General features: G+C 39.2%; 1 protein-coding gene across 1 annotated transcript; it reads right to left on the bottom strand.

The window, feature by feature from the left end:
• Nucleotides 1-7,814: 7,814 nt before the first annotated feature.
• On the bottom strand, nucleotides 7,815-13,621 carry clic1 (chloride intracellular channel 1). The gene is made up of 6 exons (XM_051104235.1): nucleotides 13,270-13,621; nucleotides 10,545-10,654; nucleotides 10,214-10,339; nucleotides 9,953-10,059; nucleotides 8,263-8,444; nucleotides 7,815-8,179 (listed from the first exon to the last, which is right to left on the bottom strand). Exons 1-6 carry the CDS (start codon nucleotides 13,306-13,308, stop codon nucleotides 8,018-8,020), a joined length of 726 nt encoding a protein of 241 aa, XP_050960192.1. The 5' UTR covers nucleotides 13,309-13,621; the 3' UTR covers nucleotides 7,815-8,017.
• Nucleotides 13,622-15,163: the final 1,542 nt, after the last annotated feature.

Below are 15,163 nucleotides of genomic sequence, written 5' to 3'. Positions count from 1 at the left end.
CCTCAGAGCCTAGTCTACAGGAGGAATTAGGGGAATGCTGTCCTACTATGAGAACTGTTTAGATAGATAGATAGATAGATAGATAGATAGATGAATCACTCTGGTGCATTTTAACAGCAAAATTATACCTCTTTCATTGACAAACTGCAGAGAATAAAATGTTTTTGCTCTGCATTGACTTGTACCTGGACTTCAGCAGTGTGTTCTGAAATGAGGAGATAGTCCAAACATGTATGCTTTATTTTATTTTTTTTTTAATTTAATTAAAATTGAAATAAAAAATGAATGCCCCATTTACCATTAACAGAGTCACATTTTCCTGGTTAAACGTTACTTACAAACACACAAACAAACAAATACCGTTCTCTTGTATTTTTACATTAACAATGTAATTAACGTTCCATTATTAAACTATATCTCAGCAAGTTAGTGTTTTAAGCTTTTTTTTTTTTTTTTTTTTACATTTATTCCAAAACAAGAACTAAAGCAGGTAACAATTGAAACAACATTTTATTTGCGAACTGATGGTCAGCTTTTCTTTTTGAAAACCCCCATGCTTATTAAGTTTTAGTTTGATCGTGTTTTAACCATTTTGATAGACATGGCCTGCTATTTTATCTTTAACCACTGCTGCTGCTTTAGAGAAACAAGCGATTTATACACTTTTTGATGTTATATTTTGCAGTATCTGAGTTGTTTTATTTTTGTACTGTTTATTGTTTTGTTGTCCAATTTTTGCCCCTGCTGGACTTTAATGTGGACTCAAATATTTTTTTGTTGTTATAGTCTCAGAGAGAAACTCATCTATTTAAGTAATAATAATATTAATAATGAAATGAGTTTTATTTAAAATGCAGTTGAGTCTGAATAGGAAGGCATGTTTTAAATTTATATATTGTACAGTTTATACTAGGCTTGTTAATATAAATGTTTAAGATGTGGATGTGCAGGTACATATTTATTACCTCCATTTGGCTATTTGTTTTCACCACATGTTAGCATTATTTATTATACATCTGTGTCCTATGATACAGATATGTCTTATGACTATTATAGATTGTTAGGATTTGTTGTGGAAAACGTCGTTTTGGGGGCGTGTTTAAATAAAGAGCTGTTTTGGTGTGTATCACTTTAAATGCAAATGAGCTGCATATCAGAAGAGAGTGTAGCATATACATCTCTGCTTTGCATACCTACAGCAATAAACAGCTGGCAGAAGCAACATGACCGAGAACAAGAGAACTGGTTTTCAGCCGTACCGAAGTCACACTTCTCAGAGAATCAAACATTTGGTTTAATGAGGATTAAAAACAGGGAGTTGGTGCAGTTTTATCATTGTAGGGTGGTTGTGTTCACACACTGCCAACACACATTTATGCCCAAACCATGTAAAATTGAATTTTGCAATAGGCCTACAGATTTTCTAAAAAAGTGATTTAGACAAATATGTAGCGTTATTACCCTCTTTTGGTATTAAGCTTGTGATTTCAATTTAATTTAGTTTTCTTTTTTAAAGTTTATTTTATTGTGATTTTGACAGTTGCTTTGCCAAAGCAATGCTGCAAAAACACAAAGTAAGAGATCTTTTGTATTATTATAAGTTTGGTTCCTTAAAAAATTGAGACAGGACAAATTAGACGGGTCGCCACGGTCTAATGGGAAACTCTGAAGGTCTTGAAACTTTGTGTAAAACCTTTTCTCGTTCACTGTGCATCATCAGAATGGGTGGTTTTTAAGAATGGGGAGAGCAAAGACCTGGTGAAATTCATGTAGGGTTCTGTGGCTTTTAGTTCCTGTGTGTAGGTGTACATTTAAGAACACCTTAAGACAACAGATAACACATTTCTTACTTTCCCCAAAAATTGGACCAAAAATGTTGACGACTGTCATGCCAAGGTGTGTTCAAATTTGTGATATAAAATGTAAAATGAAAAGCTCCCATAAATGAGAATATCACTCGTTGTAATATTAGCTGCCCTGACAAGCAGCAAGAACTAGAAAAACTCGGTTCATGGCTGTGGAGTAAACCAAATCCTATAGTCTAATTAAACATTAAACCCTTGGCTGTGTCTCATCCTATTTCAAAAGAAGGCAAGGGTTTTTAAACTCCAGCCTCTCCAGCACTGCACACTTTGGACGTCTCTCATTTTTACCCAGTTAAATGAACTCATCAGCTGATCAGCAGAGGACTCCGTGACCAGATCTTGGACTGTCTGATCAGGGAAACATCCACAAAGACTTGAAAATTCAATAATGAGTCCACACCACAACTATAGTGATGATGGCACAGGTGAACAACATCATTGGATTTGCTTTCAAAACAAATTTTTCGGCCAATCGTTCATTTATAACACATTTTACTCTGAGTAATTAAAAACGTTGTTTTAGCACAGTGTTCTAGACACCAGCACTTTAATGACTCTTTAAAAATGGATCACTGTCTGCGATTTCATCATGGAGATAAAGGTTAGGATTATGATTTTTCTGTAGTAGTACAGCAGTGAGTGTATTTTAGCACCTTTTCTTGTTTGTTTTTAGGATCTGAAGGAGCGCTTAGGCCCCGGAAGGAGCGGGAAGGCCACTGACACACAGCAGCTCGAAATGACACGGCCGTGACTCCAGGGCATTGGAGCAACAGATCGAGACCAAGAGAGAGACACAGACTAGCAGAGGACAGACAGGATTAAAGAACAGACCATCTGTCCATCCCTCGTTTCTCAAACGAAACCAGAAACAGTACAGAAACAGTAAGCCCATTCTCGTCCTCTTTGGCTCCACATGCGTGTGCTTGATTCTGTCGGCGAGTGTCCAGTAGAGGCGGAAAGCACACGACTCTGAAATATCTTCATGCTGTGTGTGATAGCGTGTCGTTGGTGTGTGTTTGTGCGCGTGTGCCGGTGGCATAATCACTAGTAAACCGTTTATCGTGACTGTGTGTCACGCTTGTGTCACAAGATTGCTGTCATTTGATTTCCCTGCTGCCCTGCATGCTTGTAATTTGGAACAAACAGGCTGTGCATTTTTCAGCGTTTTCATGCTCATAAACGCACATACCCCCCTTTTAATCTTTAGGAATGGCGGCACCTGATTATAACAATTATGAAAATGTATGATTTACTTGTGTTAAAAAGTCAGATACTCTGTGTTGTCTGAAGGCCAATTCGCACTGCCCCGACAGACACGGATGTTTGTTAGGTTTTGTCTCTCCTGTCGCCGCTTGTTTTTGCCAATCGATTGTGTCGAATTTGCATTTATGTTATGTCTTGTTGGGTCTGCATCTGTGGGTGCAGTGTGCATCGGCATGTTTTAATTTAGACCCTGACTGCAGTTCGGTTCTGAAGTGATCACCACTAAATCAAGTTAAACCACCAGGGTGGAGTCCAGGCTAGTCAAAGCCCACCACAATCCCACTGTGTTTTCAGCTGTAGACAACAGCAAACCAGAAGCTGTAGGAGTTTCATAGTGGCATCTGTTGAGATCGCTTGCTGACTCCATCATACTCGATATTACATGCCTGGAATTAGAAAAGGCAAACTGCTCAGTTTGATCTGGAAGAATAGGAAAGGTTGACTCTCCTGGCTTTTTTGAGGTAGACGCACGATTCATTCATCACAATGAATTCTAAAGGATCCTTCCTCATCCTCATCGGCTGCTGTCTTCCTTTAGCAGGTAGGATGCATATGAAAATGGAGTTTTTTATGTATTCAACCAAAGAAACTCGAGATACTGCTCATTTTTCTGTCACCCTGCTGAAGGTGATGTGTTGGGTTGGTGTAGTGCTGAAAGTACATAAGTTGAACCTCGATTTAGAACGGTGTAGGTTGCTTTGAGCTGGAGCTGCTTTCTTATTTTATAAGGCAAGTTTTTTGCTCTTTGGGGTTTAATGAGTAGGAATACAGACTAAGGTTCGGATATAGTCCTAACTTCATCTTCTTAGTTCACATCTTCAGAATGAATCAAGCACGACTCTATGACAACTGCTAAAGATTTCAGTACCTTGACTGCATGTGGATATTCAGGCATTGAGATCTAGTGTAAAAGAATTTGGACTTTTAAACTACATATGCCCCCAGGTCTTTTCTATTTGGGTCTCAACTCTGTGTCAGGAGAAACCTTTTAGGTGTGAGGAAGGGTGAATGGGAGCAGGACATGAGCTAGGTATGATTCGCACCCTGTCCACTGCACCACAACTCTGACAGGATTTACTAAAAAGGAGTTTACAAAAATAAGCGATGAAAAGGTGTGGACGCAGTCATTTGCAGCAGATGACCTTATTGCATACGCATTTGTAGGAGTTTCCCTTTCAGACGTAAGTTATGGGAGGAAATCACGCGACATGATTTACTAAGGTTTGCGGTAGGTCATTTACTGGTATTTGGAGCATTATTTTATTTAGCCTTAACCGAATTTGCACTTTACACGTAGCTGCCAGGAGGAGGCGCCACCGAGAACAAATCACAAGGCAGATGGGAGAGAATTTTCTCCACTTGTGTTGATTTATTTGGAATGCCAGAGGAAGACATATCGTCCGCTTGTTTGCGACGTTACGCTCATTTGCGCTGCTCTTGGTGGACTGCGGCTGTGTTCTTTAATGTGCGCGCCGTCACTAAAATGAACCCGCAGAAGCGTTTTTTTTCTGGCCCTCAGTCTCAAATACAACCAAGTAGTCTTATTTTTTTAGGATTCAGATTAGACCAGTATGTTTTTATGTAAGCAACTTAAAACTAAGGTGTAAGACTAGTCTAAGCATTTATGTAACCGGGTTGCAGATGCTGATTCTGAGACATTCACTGACGATCCTCCCTCTCTCTTGCAGCTTTGTCCTTGACATGCTACACATGCATGTTTCCAGCCATCTCTCCACTGGACTGTCTGAAGTTCCCCCAGGAATGTCCCACGGGCCAGCGTTGTCTTGCCAGCACAGCTGTAGGAGTTAAAGGTCAACTGAACCAAACACTGCGCGGACAGTCGCTGTATTATTGTACTGGTTGATTATCAAATGGAGCAAAAAAAATGAATCGGCTGAAGATTAATTGGCAAAGTCTGTGCAGGGAACGTGTGATCCTGATTTGATTTACTTTCCCACACCGTCACGCACACTCGAGACACTTAGATCAGGTGTGGGAAAGTAGTAGTGAAGCTTTTTCAGACTATGAATTAGAGGACTTTAATGTTTTTAAGGTGAGTTCTGCACATGTGAGTGAGCAATAGGGTGTTCCCTAGTAAGCCGTCTGGACCTGATTTTGCAGAACCTGATATAAGACCACATTTAGTTTTGCGAGCCAGGCGTTTGACTATCAACAAAGTCTGGTACTATTGTCACTATATTGTCACTCTAGCTATATGAAATAGGTGATCTGAAAAATATGTCAAACGATCAACCACAGTTGATTTATTTCTCATCGCGTGTGCGGCAGGAAAGCCTGTGGCTGTTGATGGCACAATAATAGACTAGCATGCAGCATGTTGTAGCTTGTTCAAATATTGATACGTCCTTGTTTTCCCATGTGCCGTTGACTATAATGTGAATGTTGTTTACTTGATAAGAACGGCCTCAATTGAAACACCTGAATATCTTTTTTAAGATTCAGTGGCACAAAGCTCACAGGCAGCGCACACTAGGTCAGCACACGCTCGGTACACAATAGGTCATAAACACTGCAATACAAAAGTATTTCACATTTTATATCGGCTGCATAAATGAAGAAAATAATACTTATATCCATTTGTGGTGGTGGAAAGAATTTTGCTCAGCTCTGATCATCACAACATGAGCTGTGTCCACAATCGTGTACCGTCTGAATAGGTGCAGTAGGTTTGTGAAAAGCTGGAAACAACAGGAGTGTGTAGCCTGCAGTGTATTCAGCTGAGAAGGATTTGTCATGTGTAGACACCCATGCGTGTGGCCTCAGCTTCATGTTTGTTGAACTATTTCTGCATGACCCTTTGCAGTTTTTGGCCACTATCAATACTGCATCGATTGGCTGTTTTTCTTCGTTCTGTACGCTCGTTTCTTCCTACTCAGTTAACACGCACAATAGGACACATGGCATTTTCTTTGGTAACATCATCTTGTTGGTGCAAAAACAAACAGATGTGAGACGGTAGTGAGTAGCAAACTCTGATATAACCCCTTGATTGGGACGCCCTGCATCAGCAGTAAGACGTGATGTTTGTGTGTGTCCAGGGTCTGTGCACATCGTCCTGTACGAGCGGAGCTGTGCCCTGCCATCACAGTGTGACCTGAGCGGAGAGAAACACGCGGCAGGAATAAGCTTCAACTACACGAACGAGTGCTGTGACACGGATCTCTGCAACGCTGCTGCGACCATCAGCTCCCCCTGCTGGACAGGAGCAGTGCTGAGCCTCTGCAGTCTGGCCTTCCTGCTCCAGCTGGGTTGAGTGAGGGAGCTCTAACTCTTACATGAGGTGCTAACTACGTGATCAGACAAGTCTTGTATTCAGTGAAACGATTACATAAACCAATGCATCTATAGAGCCTAAATTTTAAATGAAGACTGAAACTACAAGTCCATATACGCACTTTTTTTGCACACACCATGCTTGAACGGAAGTGCCTGCAACCACACAGAATGAGTCATGTAGTTACTCAGTGCTCAAAATACTGAAACTCTTCTTCTAAATATAAACGGCTAAACTGAGTTTAAAAACTAACAACTAATTTGCTTTGCCTTATTTTCTGCTGTAAACATTAATAAGCAAGTAACTTTTTGTAAATGCATAAATCATTTGTTTCTCAAGTTTTTAAATGAATCTGCTTTACTCTTTAAATTAAATGTAGCTTAAGTATGTTGTGCTCTAATTAAACAGTTTCTTAGACATTAAACCTGCAATATCTAAGCATGAAGAATCAAGAAAAAAAAATGCACTCAGCATTTCATTTTTTATTTCAACTTTTATTACAAACTGTATTGCTGAATAACCATTTTGGAAATGGAGGAAGAAAGATGACTTTGTTGTAACATCCCTCTAATGAATAAAATCCTCACTAATTAAAATTTGCACTGATGCTGTGTTGTCCACTTGCAGGGTAAGATTTGGAAACGACCGTCAAGCGGTTAAGAGGAAGTGAAAAGAGAAGTGCACCGGGAAAGAGCGCTGAGAATATACTGTATATGAAAAACATTTTTGTAAGGTCATCTTAGGCTGAATCAACTTGAAGAGGGCAGACTAGAGCTTAAAACAGCAGTTTTCACCGTTACCGGTTTCCTCTATTTCAGAAGACAACAAACGTGCATATATTTCAAAACTCGCCCCACACAATAAATAAGAGTGTTTTCAATGTGATATTTAGAGATTTGCACATGCATCCTATCATATAGTTACGAGATGTGACTGTCCTTTGGGGCCAGTACCTGATTTAAAAGATTTTCAGTGAATAACCACTTTTATTTTACACATAATCCATGACTTTAAAAGATTTGCAACGTAACACATGATCCCTATGGAGTACTTTTCTGATGCCTGCATGAATTTGTAACATATCAATCTATGGAATGTAAAGAGCAGCTCGAAAAAACAGTTTATGAAATGCACGCGACCAAAGCAGCCGTGAGTGGAAAGCTGTCATTAAAGACTTTGGTCACAGACTCTAGAGAATGACACAGCGAGAGGGAGGGACAGCAATGGGAGAAATGTGGCAACGACATCCTGTTTGTAACTGCTAGAAAAAACTTCATAACAACGTAAAAAAAATACTGAAAAACGACCACTACTGCTGCCTGTTCAACTTGTGATGATATTTTGTAACGTATTGCTGCAGGCTGCCAATGTAAGTAACAACAGAAATGACATTTACCTCTGCAGTTCAGCTGCTTTTGAAAAATATAAACTATAAGACCACGTTTAGTTGAAATGTGAGACTTTTGCCAGTGCAAACAACCTCAGGTGCTGGAGACATACAAGAACCAATTGAAAGACTAGGACAATCTGGAAAGAGAACTGGTAATAACGCATGAGCGCGTGACTGTGTGTGAGAGTGCGGGGTTTCCTTCTTCTATTTGAGTGCCTTCACGACGGAGGAGTAGGCCACGTGTATCTCCTCGTCGCTGGGACAGGTGGAGGAGAACTCCTCTCGGGCGTACGCCGCATCCAGGTATCGCCAGAGAGACGTCAGAGAGCGAGGGATGGAGAAACCTCGAAACTTCTGGCACACGACCTGAGAGCGAGGAAAAGAGAAGCTAAGCATTGGATTCGTCAGCTCTTTCGCTTAAGCGTCAGTCGGCTGGCGGTCTGTCTCACTTTGACGATGTGGAGCTTGGGCAGCAGGTTGCAGTCGGCCAGAGTGAGCTCCTGACCGTCCAGGAAAGGGCGGGTGGAGGAAGCGACATCATCAGCGCTGTTCTCGTCGATCTCGTCCGGTAGAGGAGTGCTCAGGTAGTCATCCAGCTTCTTCAGGGCCTTCAGCAAACCCTTCTCCAGATCTACACAAGGAAACAGTTCATACAGTTTCATTAAAAAAAAAAAAAAAAACGCAAAATGGTTTGACGGGCGCAATTTCCTTGTCCTGTGTTGACGTATTTTCCGTTCAGACAGGGGCTTGTCCTATTTTTAAAAGTTGGTCTGTTCAGACCAACGTGGAAAAAACGGCAGGCGCGCTGAATGGAAATGGTATGGAAAAGCAGAAATACAACCGTACGCAAGGACGGTGGTGTAATACACTCTTAAAAAAGGGTGTTTTTGCAGTGATGCCACAGAAGAACCATTTTGGTCCCCCAAAGAACCTTTCAGAAAACAGTAAAAAAATCTAAAGAACCTTTTTTGACTATAAAGAGCCTTTTCTGCATTTGAAAGGTTCCATGAATGTTCAAGGTTCTTCATGGAGCCATCGATGCCAATAAAGAACCTTTATTTTGCAGTGTATGCTATTTGATCTTTAAGATGCTTGTTTTAGTTTCCATGTTTTTTTTTTTTTGTTTGTTTTTTTTTTTTGGCAAGTGCCACCAGGTCAACTCTTATCGGTGTGATGGAAGAGATCAGATTACATCCCTGTAAAAAAATCCAGTCACACTGAGAGCATGCAAATGCTCTGAACAGACGCATTAACTGCCGTTCATTCAGAGTACATTTTTTTGGTGTGAACAGGCCTTAACCAAGTGAAAAGCAACAAGGTTCCACGAAAAGCAAAAAATTGGTATCAACAGAATCTCATGACAATGTCACATTACCACCTCTTAGCTGAATGAAATAAACACACATTTTAAGTCTGCAGGATTGCAGCATTGCAGTCAAGTGGAGTAGACTGAATATTTGTATTATATGTTGAATTATGTATTTAAAGAGGACATCAGATGAATGATTCTTTACGGTTTTCATGAAATGTCTATCAGATACTTTGGTTAAAATTCCTCAAAGGGCGTGTAAAACAGCACCTTGTCAAAAACTGTTCACAGCAACCCGTTTCGGTGCATGTCTCTTTAAATGATAATGAGCTTCTGCTCACCCCGCCCCTCTCTTCCACGGGGCTTATCGACAGAATACACGTGAATATATCCATAAGTGGCACGGAGGTGGTCTTATTCAAATAGCTCGCTCTCTACGTAGAAACCGGCTGCAGATTGAAACGGCTTTTTCATTTCAGCTTTTCTGAGCTAAACCTAACTAAATACAACAACAACTAAAAGAGTGATTTTTTTTTTCTTTTAAAAAGGAGACCACAGAGCATGGTCGTATTAACAACGTTGCAGGGTATGTAGTTCCTCTAAAACAGACAACACAATTAAATGTGTGTGGATTTAGGGTGTGTCAAGGGCACTGAGCTTTGGCATTATTCAGAACTTGGAGAGTCTTGCACACCCACTTCCTGTTGCATACGTGTGCTCGCAAGTGGCCAAGACGACAAGTCAGCGACGCTTTTCCCGGTCTGGCCACTTAACAATCTCTTTAGCAAATCTAAGAGAATGAAAACAATTAGCAGCAATGGTGCACTCACTGTCGTTCATCTGCGGGTTTGAATTCTTGATGTAGGCGGAGAACTTGGAGAACACATCGAGACCCGCGGTGTTAGATTCAGGATTGCGAGCTCCCAGCCGTGGGTATCTGTGCCGGATAGAAGGAAGAAGAGGAGGAGGACAAATGGATATTGCAAACATAACAGCTGTCAAATGTAGTAATGGAATATACAAATACAAACACAGTGATATGGAGCCACAGAACGAAGGGAGACAAAGCATGCGCTCATGAAGGGAGTTACTTAGGAGGGGAGAGGGTTTCCTCCAGGAACTCTTCGATCTTGTTGGTGTCCGTCTTCACCTCTGTACCGTACAGCAGGAAGGGGGGCTGAGCGCCAGGAGCCAGATCTTTAAGAATGTCTGGCTTCCTACCCACAAAACAGAGGAAGAGGAATGGCATTCCACTTGTTTTACAGATGCTGCTTTTGCAAAATGGCGTATGCGTACGCTACACATGAAAATGAATGAATGAAAATGTCTTTTTTTGACCGGACCTCCAATTTTCATTTTTGGAATACAGTGTCTACAATGTAGCATACTACTGGTTAGAAGAGAATGCAAAGAAACACCAACCTCTTCATGTCAACGGTGGTCACATTAAAGGTCACGCCTTTCAGCCACAGGACCATGAAGAGCCGCTGAGAAAACGGGCAGTTCCCAATGCTCTGACCATCACTTCCTGCCTACGCACACATACAGAGAATGTCTACGGGTTTCTGATAGACTGCGTAGCCCCAAGTTATGCTTACTTAGACACAATTACACAACTGAGTTTTGTTTTTGTGAACGACAAACAGCCACAGCAAGATAAAAATAAATGGAATCGTTCACATAACAGATGTTGACCTATAGTCCACAAGGCAAAATAGGCTGAATTTATAAAAAAAAAATCACCTTGTTAAAAGTTTACACACGCTTGTTTCTTAATCTGGATGCTTTTGTCATTATCTGAATGTTCCATTGGTGTTTTTATGTTTAGTGAGAGTTATTTTTGGTTTTCCAGCATATTTTCCATATTTGAAGCCTTTCCAGCAGTGACAGTATAATTTTGACATCCATCTTTACACACTGACGAGTGACTCGAACGCAAAATGTGCAAACATTCATGCTCAAATAGGTAACATAATGCATTAAGAGCAAGGGGTCAACTTTTGAAAAGAATGAAGATGTTTAAAGATCTAATTTAGTTTGAAGATCATGTTGTTGTTGTTTTCATTTAGGGGGGCTTTATACTGCTATATACATCAAACTAATGGAGACTGAGAATGGGAGGTGATGATAATCTCAGCACTGCTAAAATAAAAGTCCCGCTTCTGATGGTTATTGACCAACCAGTTAACATTACAGATCTCGGCTGATATACACTGGCTAAACCGCAAGCCGTGACCTGGATGGCTGTGAGGTTTAGGAGGGGCGAGTGTAATGGAGGAGCTGTTTAGGCAAACCCTCACTCCTGCTGCACTAGTGCCTGTGGTCTGCAAAATATTCTATTTTACAGTTTTTTTCTCAATTGCTTTGGCTCGATTTTCAAATAAGAAGCACATTTATACAAAAATAAATGTACTGTATAAATTAAATTCTTTTTGTGTGCTACAGTATTGGCTTTTACCAATACATTTTTACCTACTGTTGAACAGACAAAACTGACATTCTTGTACAGTATAGAAAGCAGTCTGACAACAAAAAAGTATAACAATTTGCATAAAACAAATATGAAATAATATAGCATATAACAATATCAAATTTGCATATCAAATGAAATGAAATTTGCATCTAACAAATATTCCCATGGTGAAAAAACATCTAAATATTTGACCAGTGTGGCTTTTTTTTGGTGGCATTGGCCAAGTCATTGACACATTAACTAGATTTTGAAGCGTGAATTAAATGTTTTGGGTGAGTTACTACATGTTGCAGACATGCAATAGAGCTCTGATGTTCCAGCAAACAACTGAACTTACTGTTTAGAGAATGTTAAGACTGTTTCGAAAAACGTGCCAAAGTCATTGAGAAAAAGTGTAAAGCACTGTAGAGGAGATCAAACATTGTAAACTGTTAGACAACCTCCACATTTTATTCAGAAATGCTACATAAAAAACTGCTCTCGTCAAGCCCTTGGGACTTTAAGAGTCAACTTAATAATGATGAGCTTGTATATTGGGAAAAAAAAAAAAAAACCCTACATATTCCTCATATTCATTTTTTAGCAATGTGCTGTTCATTTGTATTTGTTTTCAAGCCACTGGCCAAATCTTCCCAAAGGAAACCTGACGCAAGTTCATCACAAACTGCTTCATTTCAGCATTTTCCCGTGGTGAAAACAGCTTAAAACAGCTGCGCACCGTAGATGCATCCTTCAGATTGTGGATTTATTATTGTTTTTCAGTAGTTGCTGGTTAAAACCGCTATTTGTTTTATTACTTTTATTTTAGTTATTTAAATTATTGGTGTTAAAAAGGGGAGTTTTTCCTTTTGCTTTCAGTTGTGCTACTCTCTGACAACTCTTTTTACCGCATATGTACTCTTATATACAAGCATATATTTAAAAGTTGTTCTGGGTGAAAACAGTTCTCGTATGATGAGACATTTTTGTCCCTGATAGGAGTGGTCTCTTCCAGAAAGACAATGCCCTATTTGAGGGGACACCGAACGCTTTTTTAGGTATAAAAATATTATGATCTTTGCAGTGTCCAGATCTCAACCCATTTGAACACTCATATGGGAAATTTTAGACTGAGGTGTTAGACATCAAAACACCAAATGTAGGAATATCTTTTGGAAGAATGGTGCATCCCTCTAGCCAAGGTTCAGGGAGCACTGAAGCTGTGCTGGCAGCACGTTGTGGCCCAACATCTTACTTTCCTGTTTAGCACCTTAAAGCTGATTTGAAACAATCTGTATTGTATGAAGTGCTATGTAAGCAAAGGTGACTTGACTGATTTGACTGCAATACGGCTACTACTAATAACATTCAAATACCGACAGTAATAATAATGCATGTATTTTTAAATCTGGAGCATTTCTCATAGGTAGGTTTTTTTTTCTTTTTTTTTCTTTTTCTTTTAACAATGTGACAACATTTTTGGTGATTTCATAAGATAATGTCACAATTTAAACACCGTTATTACTTTATAAGCTCACGATGTTATCATGTGTTGAGCCAACTGCTACATTACAAACAGTTTCTTACCTTAATAACGTAACGTTTATTACATTATGTGAATTTATTCAGTTGGCTAAAAGTGCATCAACGGCCTTTGATTGTCCAGCAGCAGCCTGCGGGTGCGGGTAAACTCACCTTTACGAAGAGCTCAACCTCAGGTCTCTCCTCACTCATGCTGGAGTCCAACAGCTCGAACGGTCTAGACACCGATCGTACAGCCCAATAAATAAGTGCCTTGTATTCCTGTCGCCCTTTCTCCGAGCTCACTTCCGCTGTGCCTTCAACAATTTGAAATTATATGCAACTTTTCCCCTTCGAGCTCTGAATCTTGCAGTGGGAGGGAAATTTGTAGAAAGTCAAACAAACGGCGCCAAAAAGTGTCTGATTTCCGTGTAACTTAGAAACTGTGTGAACGTTTACTGTTCGCGTTCAGTATCGAAATCAATAACGCCTACAGTAAGATCAGCCTTACTTCCTCTCTCTCTCTCTCTCTCTCTCTCTCTCTCATTTCCTGACTTTGACTCGCCTTGCACTTCCTCAACTTGTAACCATGTTATAACTGTTGGAGGTGATGCTCCAGTATACGTGCACAAGTTCTTTTGTTCCGTCTGCTCTATTTTTAACCCGCGATGTCAAACGTGTGCAAATTAGACAGCTGATCATTATGCACGAAGACAGTCGTAACCTGTGTATTACATATTTTATAATCATAGGGTTAGCATATTTCTAGTAGTAAGCAGTTTAAAATAAGTATTTTAATTTAGCTGCTTTTTCTTCTTTAGATTTGGATACTGTTCCTTTAGTAAATTTTACTAGTCCAAAAGCAATAATTTAGTAACAATAATAATCTAGTAACTATTTAGAGCAAATGTAATCCCGAATTAGGTGCAATAATAACACTTTTGCTTAGGTAATCTTTATATTAGGTTATATATAATGATTATTTCTTGAAGTGTTTCTCACTTAAAGGGAAAGTATCACGTTTACAGCAAACGTAATTCTGACACCTAGTGGTAGGAAACTGAAACATGAACATTTACAACTGTCTAATGACTAAGTGCTAGTCAGTATACTGACCTCACTATAACTAATAAATAAATAAACTGTTAGCAACATTCAAAACCAAATAAAGATTTCTACTGCATTTTTAATCCCATTAGTACAGTTTTCTTTTAGCTCCAATAGAGTCCAATTCCTCCAGAAATTCACAAGATGGTTAAAGGGTTTAATTCTGGTTTCACATGCGTAGAACTATTGCTACAAAAGACAAATTATAAGAAACAATGATTCTGTATTTAACTCTGATAAGGACTAAGATTGTATTATAGTTGGACTACATTAATCCGGACACATTTAAAAATGAGTTTTCGTTTTAAAACGCTCTCCGTCCACACTAGTGTTTTCAAGCGTTTTCGAAATGTTTCTCATCCACAGTGAAACGTAGGAGAACGTTAAATTCGCCATAACTCGCATAGATGATACACTGTAAAATCTAATTAGTTGGGTTTACTTAAAAAAAGCATGCAAACCGATTGCCTTAAAAAAACTAAGTAAAGTGAAATAAGAATAGTATGTTGTAGTGACAAATGCTTAGTTAGTATAGTTTACTTACACAGGAGCTCTAGTAACTAAAAAAGAACTGTAGGGGGTACTTGATCATTTACTTAAGGCTTACACTTGACTTAGTATACCTACTCACAGACTCCCAGAGTGCATTGCGGCATGAATAAATTATGCAATTGGTTTCTTTTACTGTTGTTTTTATTTGCTAATTTTATTTACTGACTTATGTCAGTAGTAACACAACAAAAAGAGAAAATAAAATAATAAAACAGTTATTGTCACAATTAATAAAAATAAATAAAATTGAATTGTCACCATTGTTGTGATTCACGTGCTGAATGTTGAAGTTTGTGACTTGAGCACGTCACCACAAATATTAAAGGGGACTGTCTCAACCCAATAAAGTTTCTCAAGGTGTTTATGAAGAACAATAAAATTGTAAAAAATCATTAATAAACAAAAAAAG

Source organism: Labeo rohita, unplaced genomic scaffold, assembly GCF_022985175.1.
Source record: "Labeo rohita strain BAU-BD-2019 unplaced genomic scaffold, IGBB_LRoh.1.0 scaffold_66, whole genome shotgun sequence".
NCBI lineage: Eukaryota > Metazoa > Chordata > Actinopteri > Cypriniformes > Cyprinidae > Labeo > Labeo rohita.
Note: the sequence above shows the minus strand (reverse complement) of the source record. Positions and strands in the feature narration are given on the sequence as shown.

Excerpts from the sequence above, each read along its gene's own strand:
- clic1 (XM_051104235.1), bottom strand. The coding sequence starts at position 13,308 with ATGAGTGAGGAGAGACCTGAGGTTGAGCTCTTCGTAAAG. Across the intron at positions 8,445-9,952 it reads AAACCCGCAGATGAACGACA|ATCTGGAGAAGGGTTTGCTG; the intron begins GTGAGTGCACCA and ends TTCCTTGTGTAG. Across the intron at positions 8,180-8,262 it reads CCAAGCTCCACATCGTCAAA|GTCGTGTGCCAGAAGTTTCG; the intron begins GTGAGACAGACC and ends CCTCGCTCTCAG.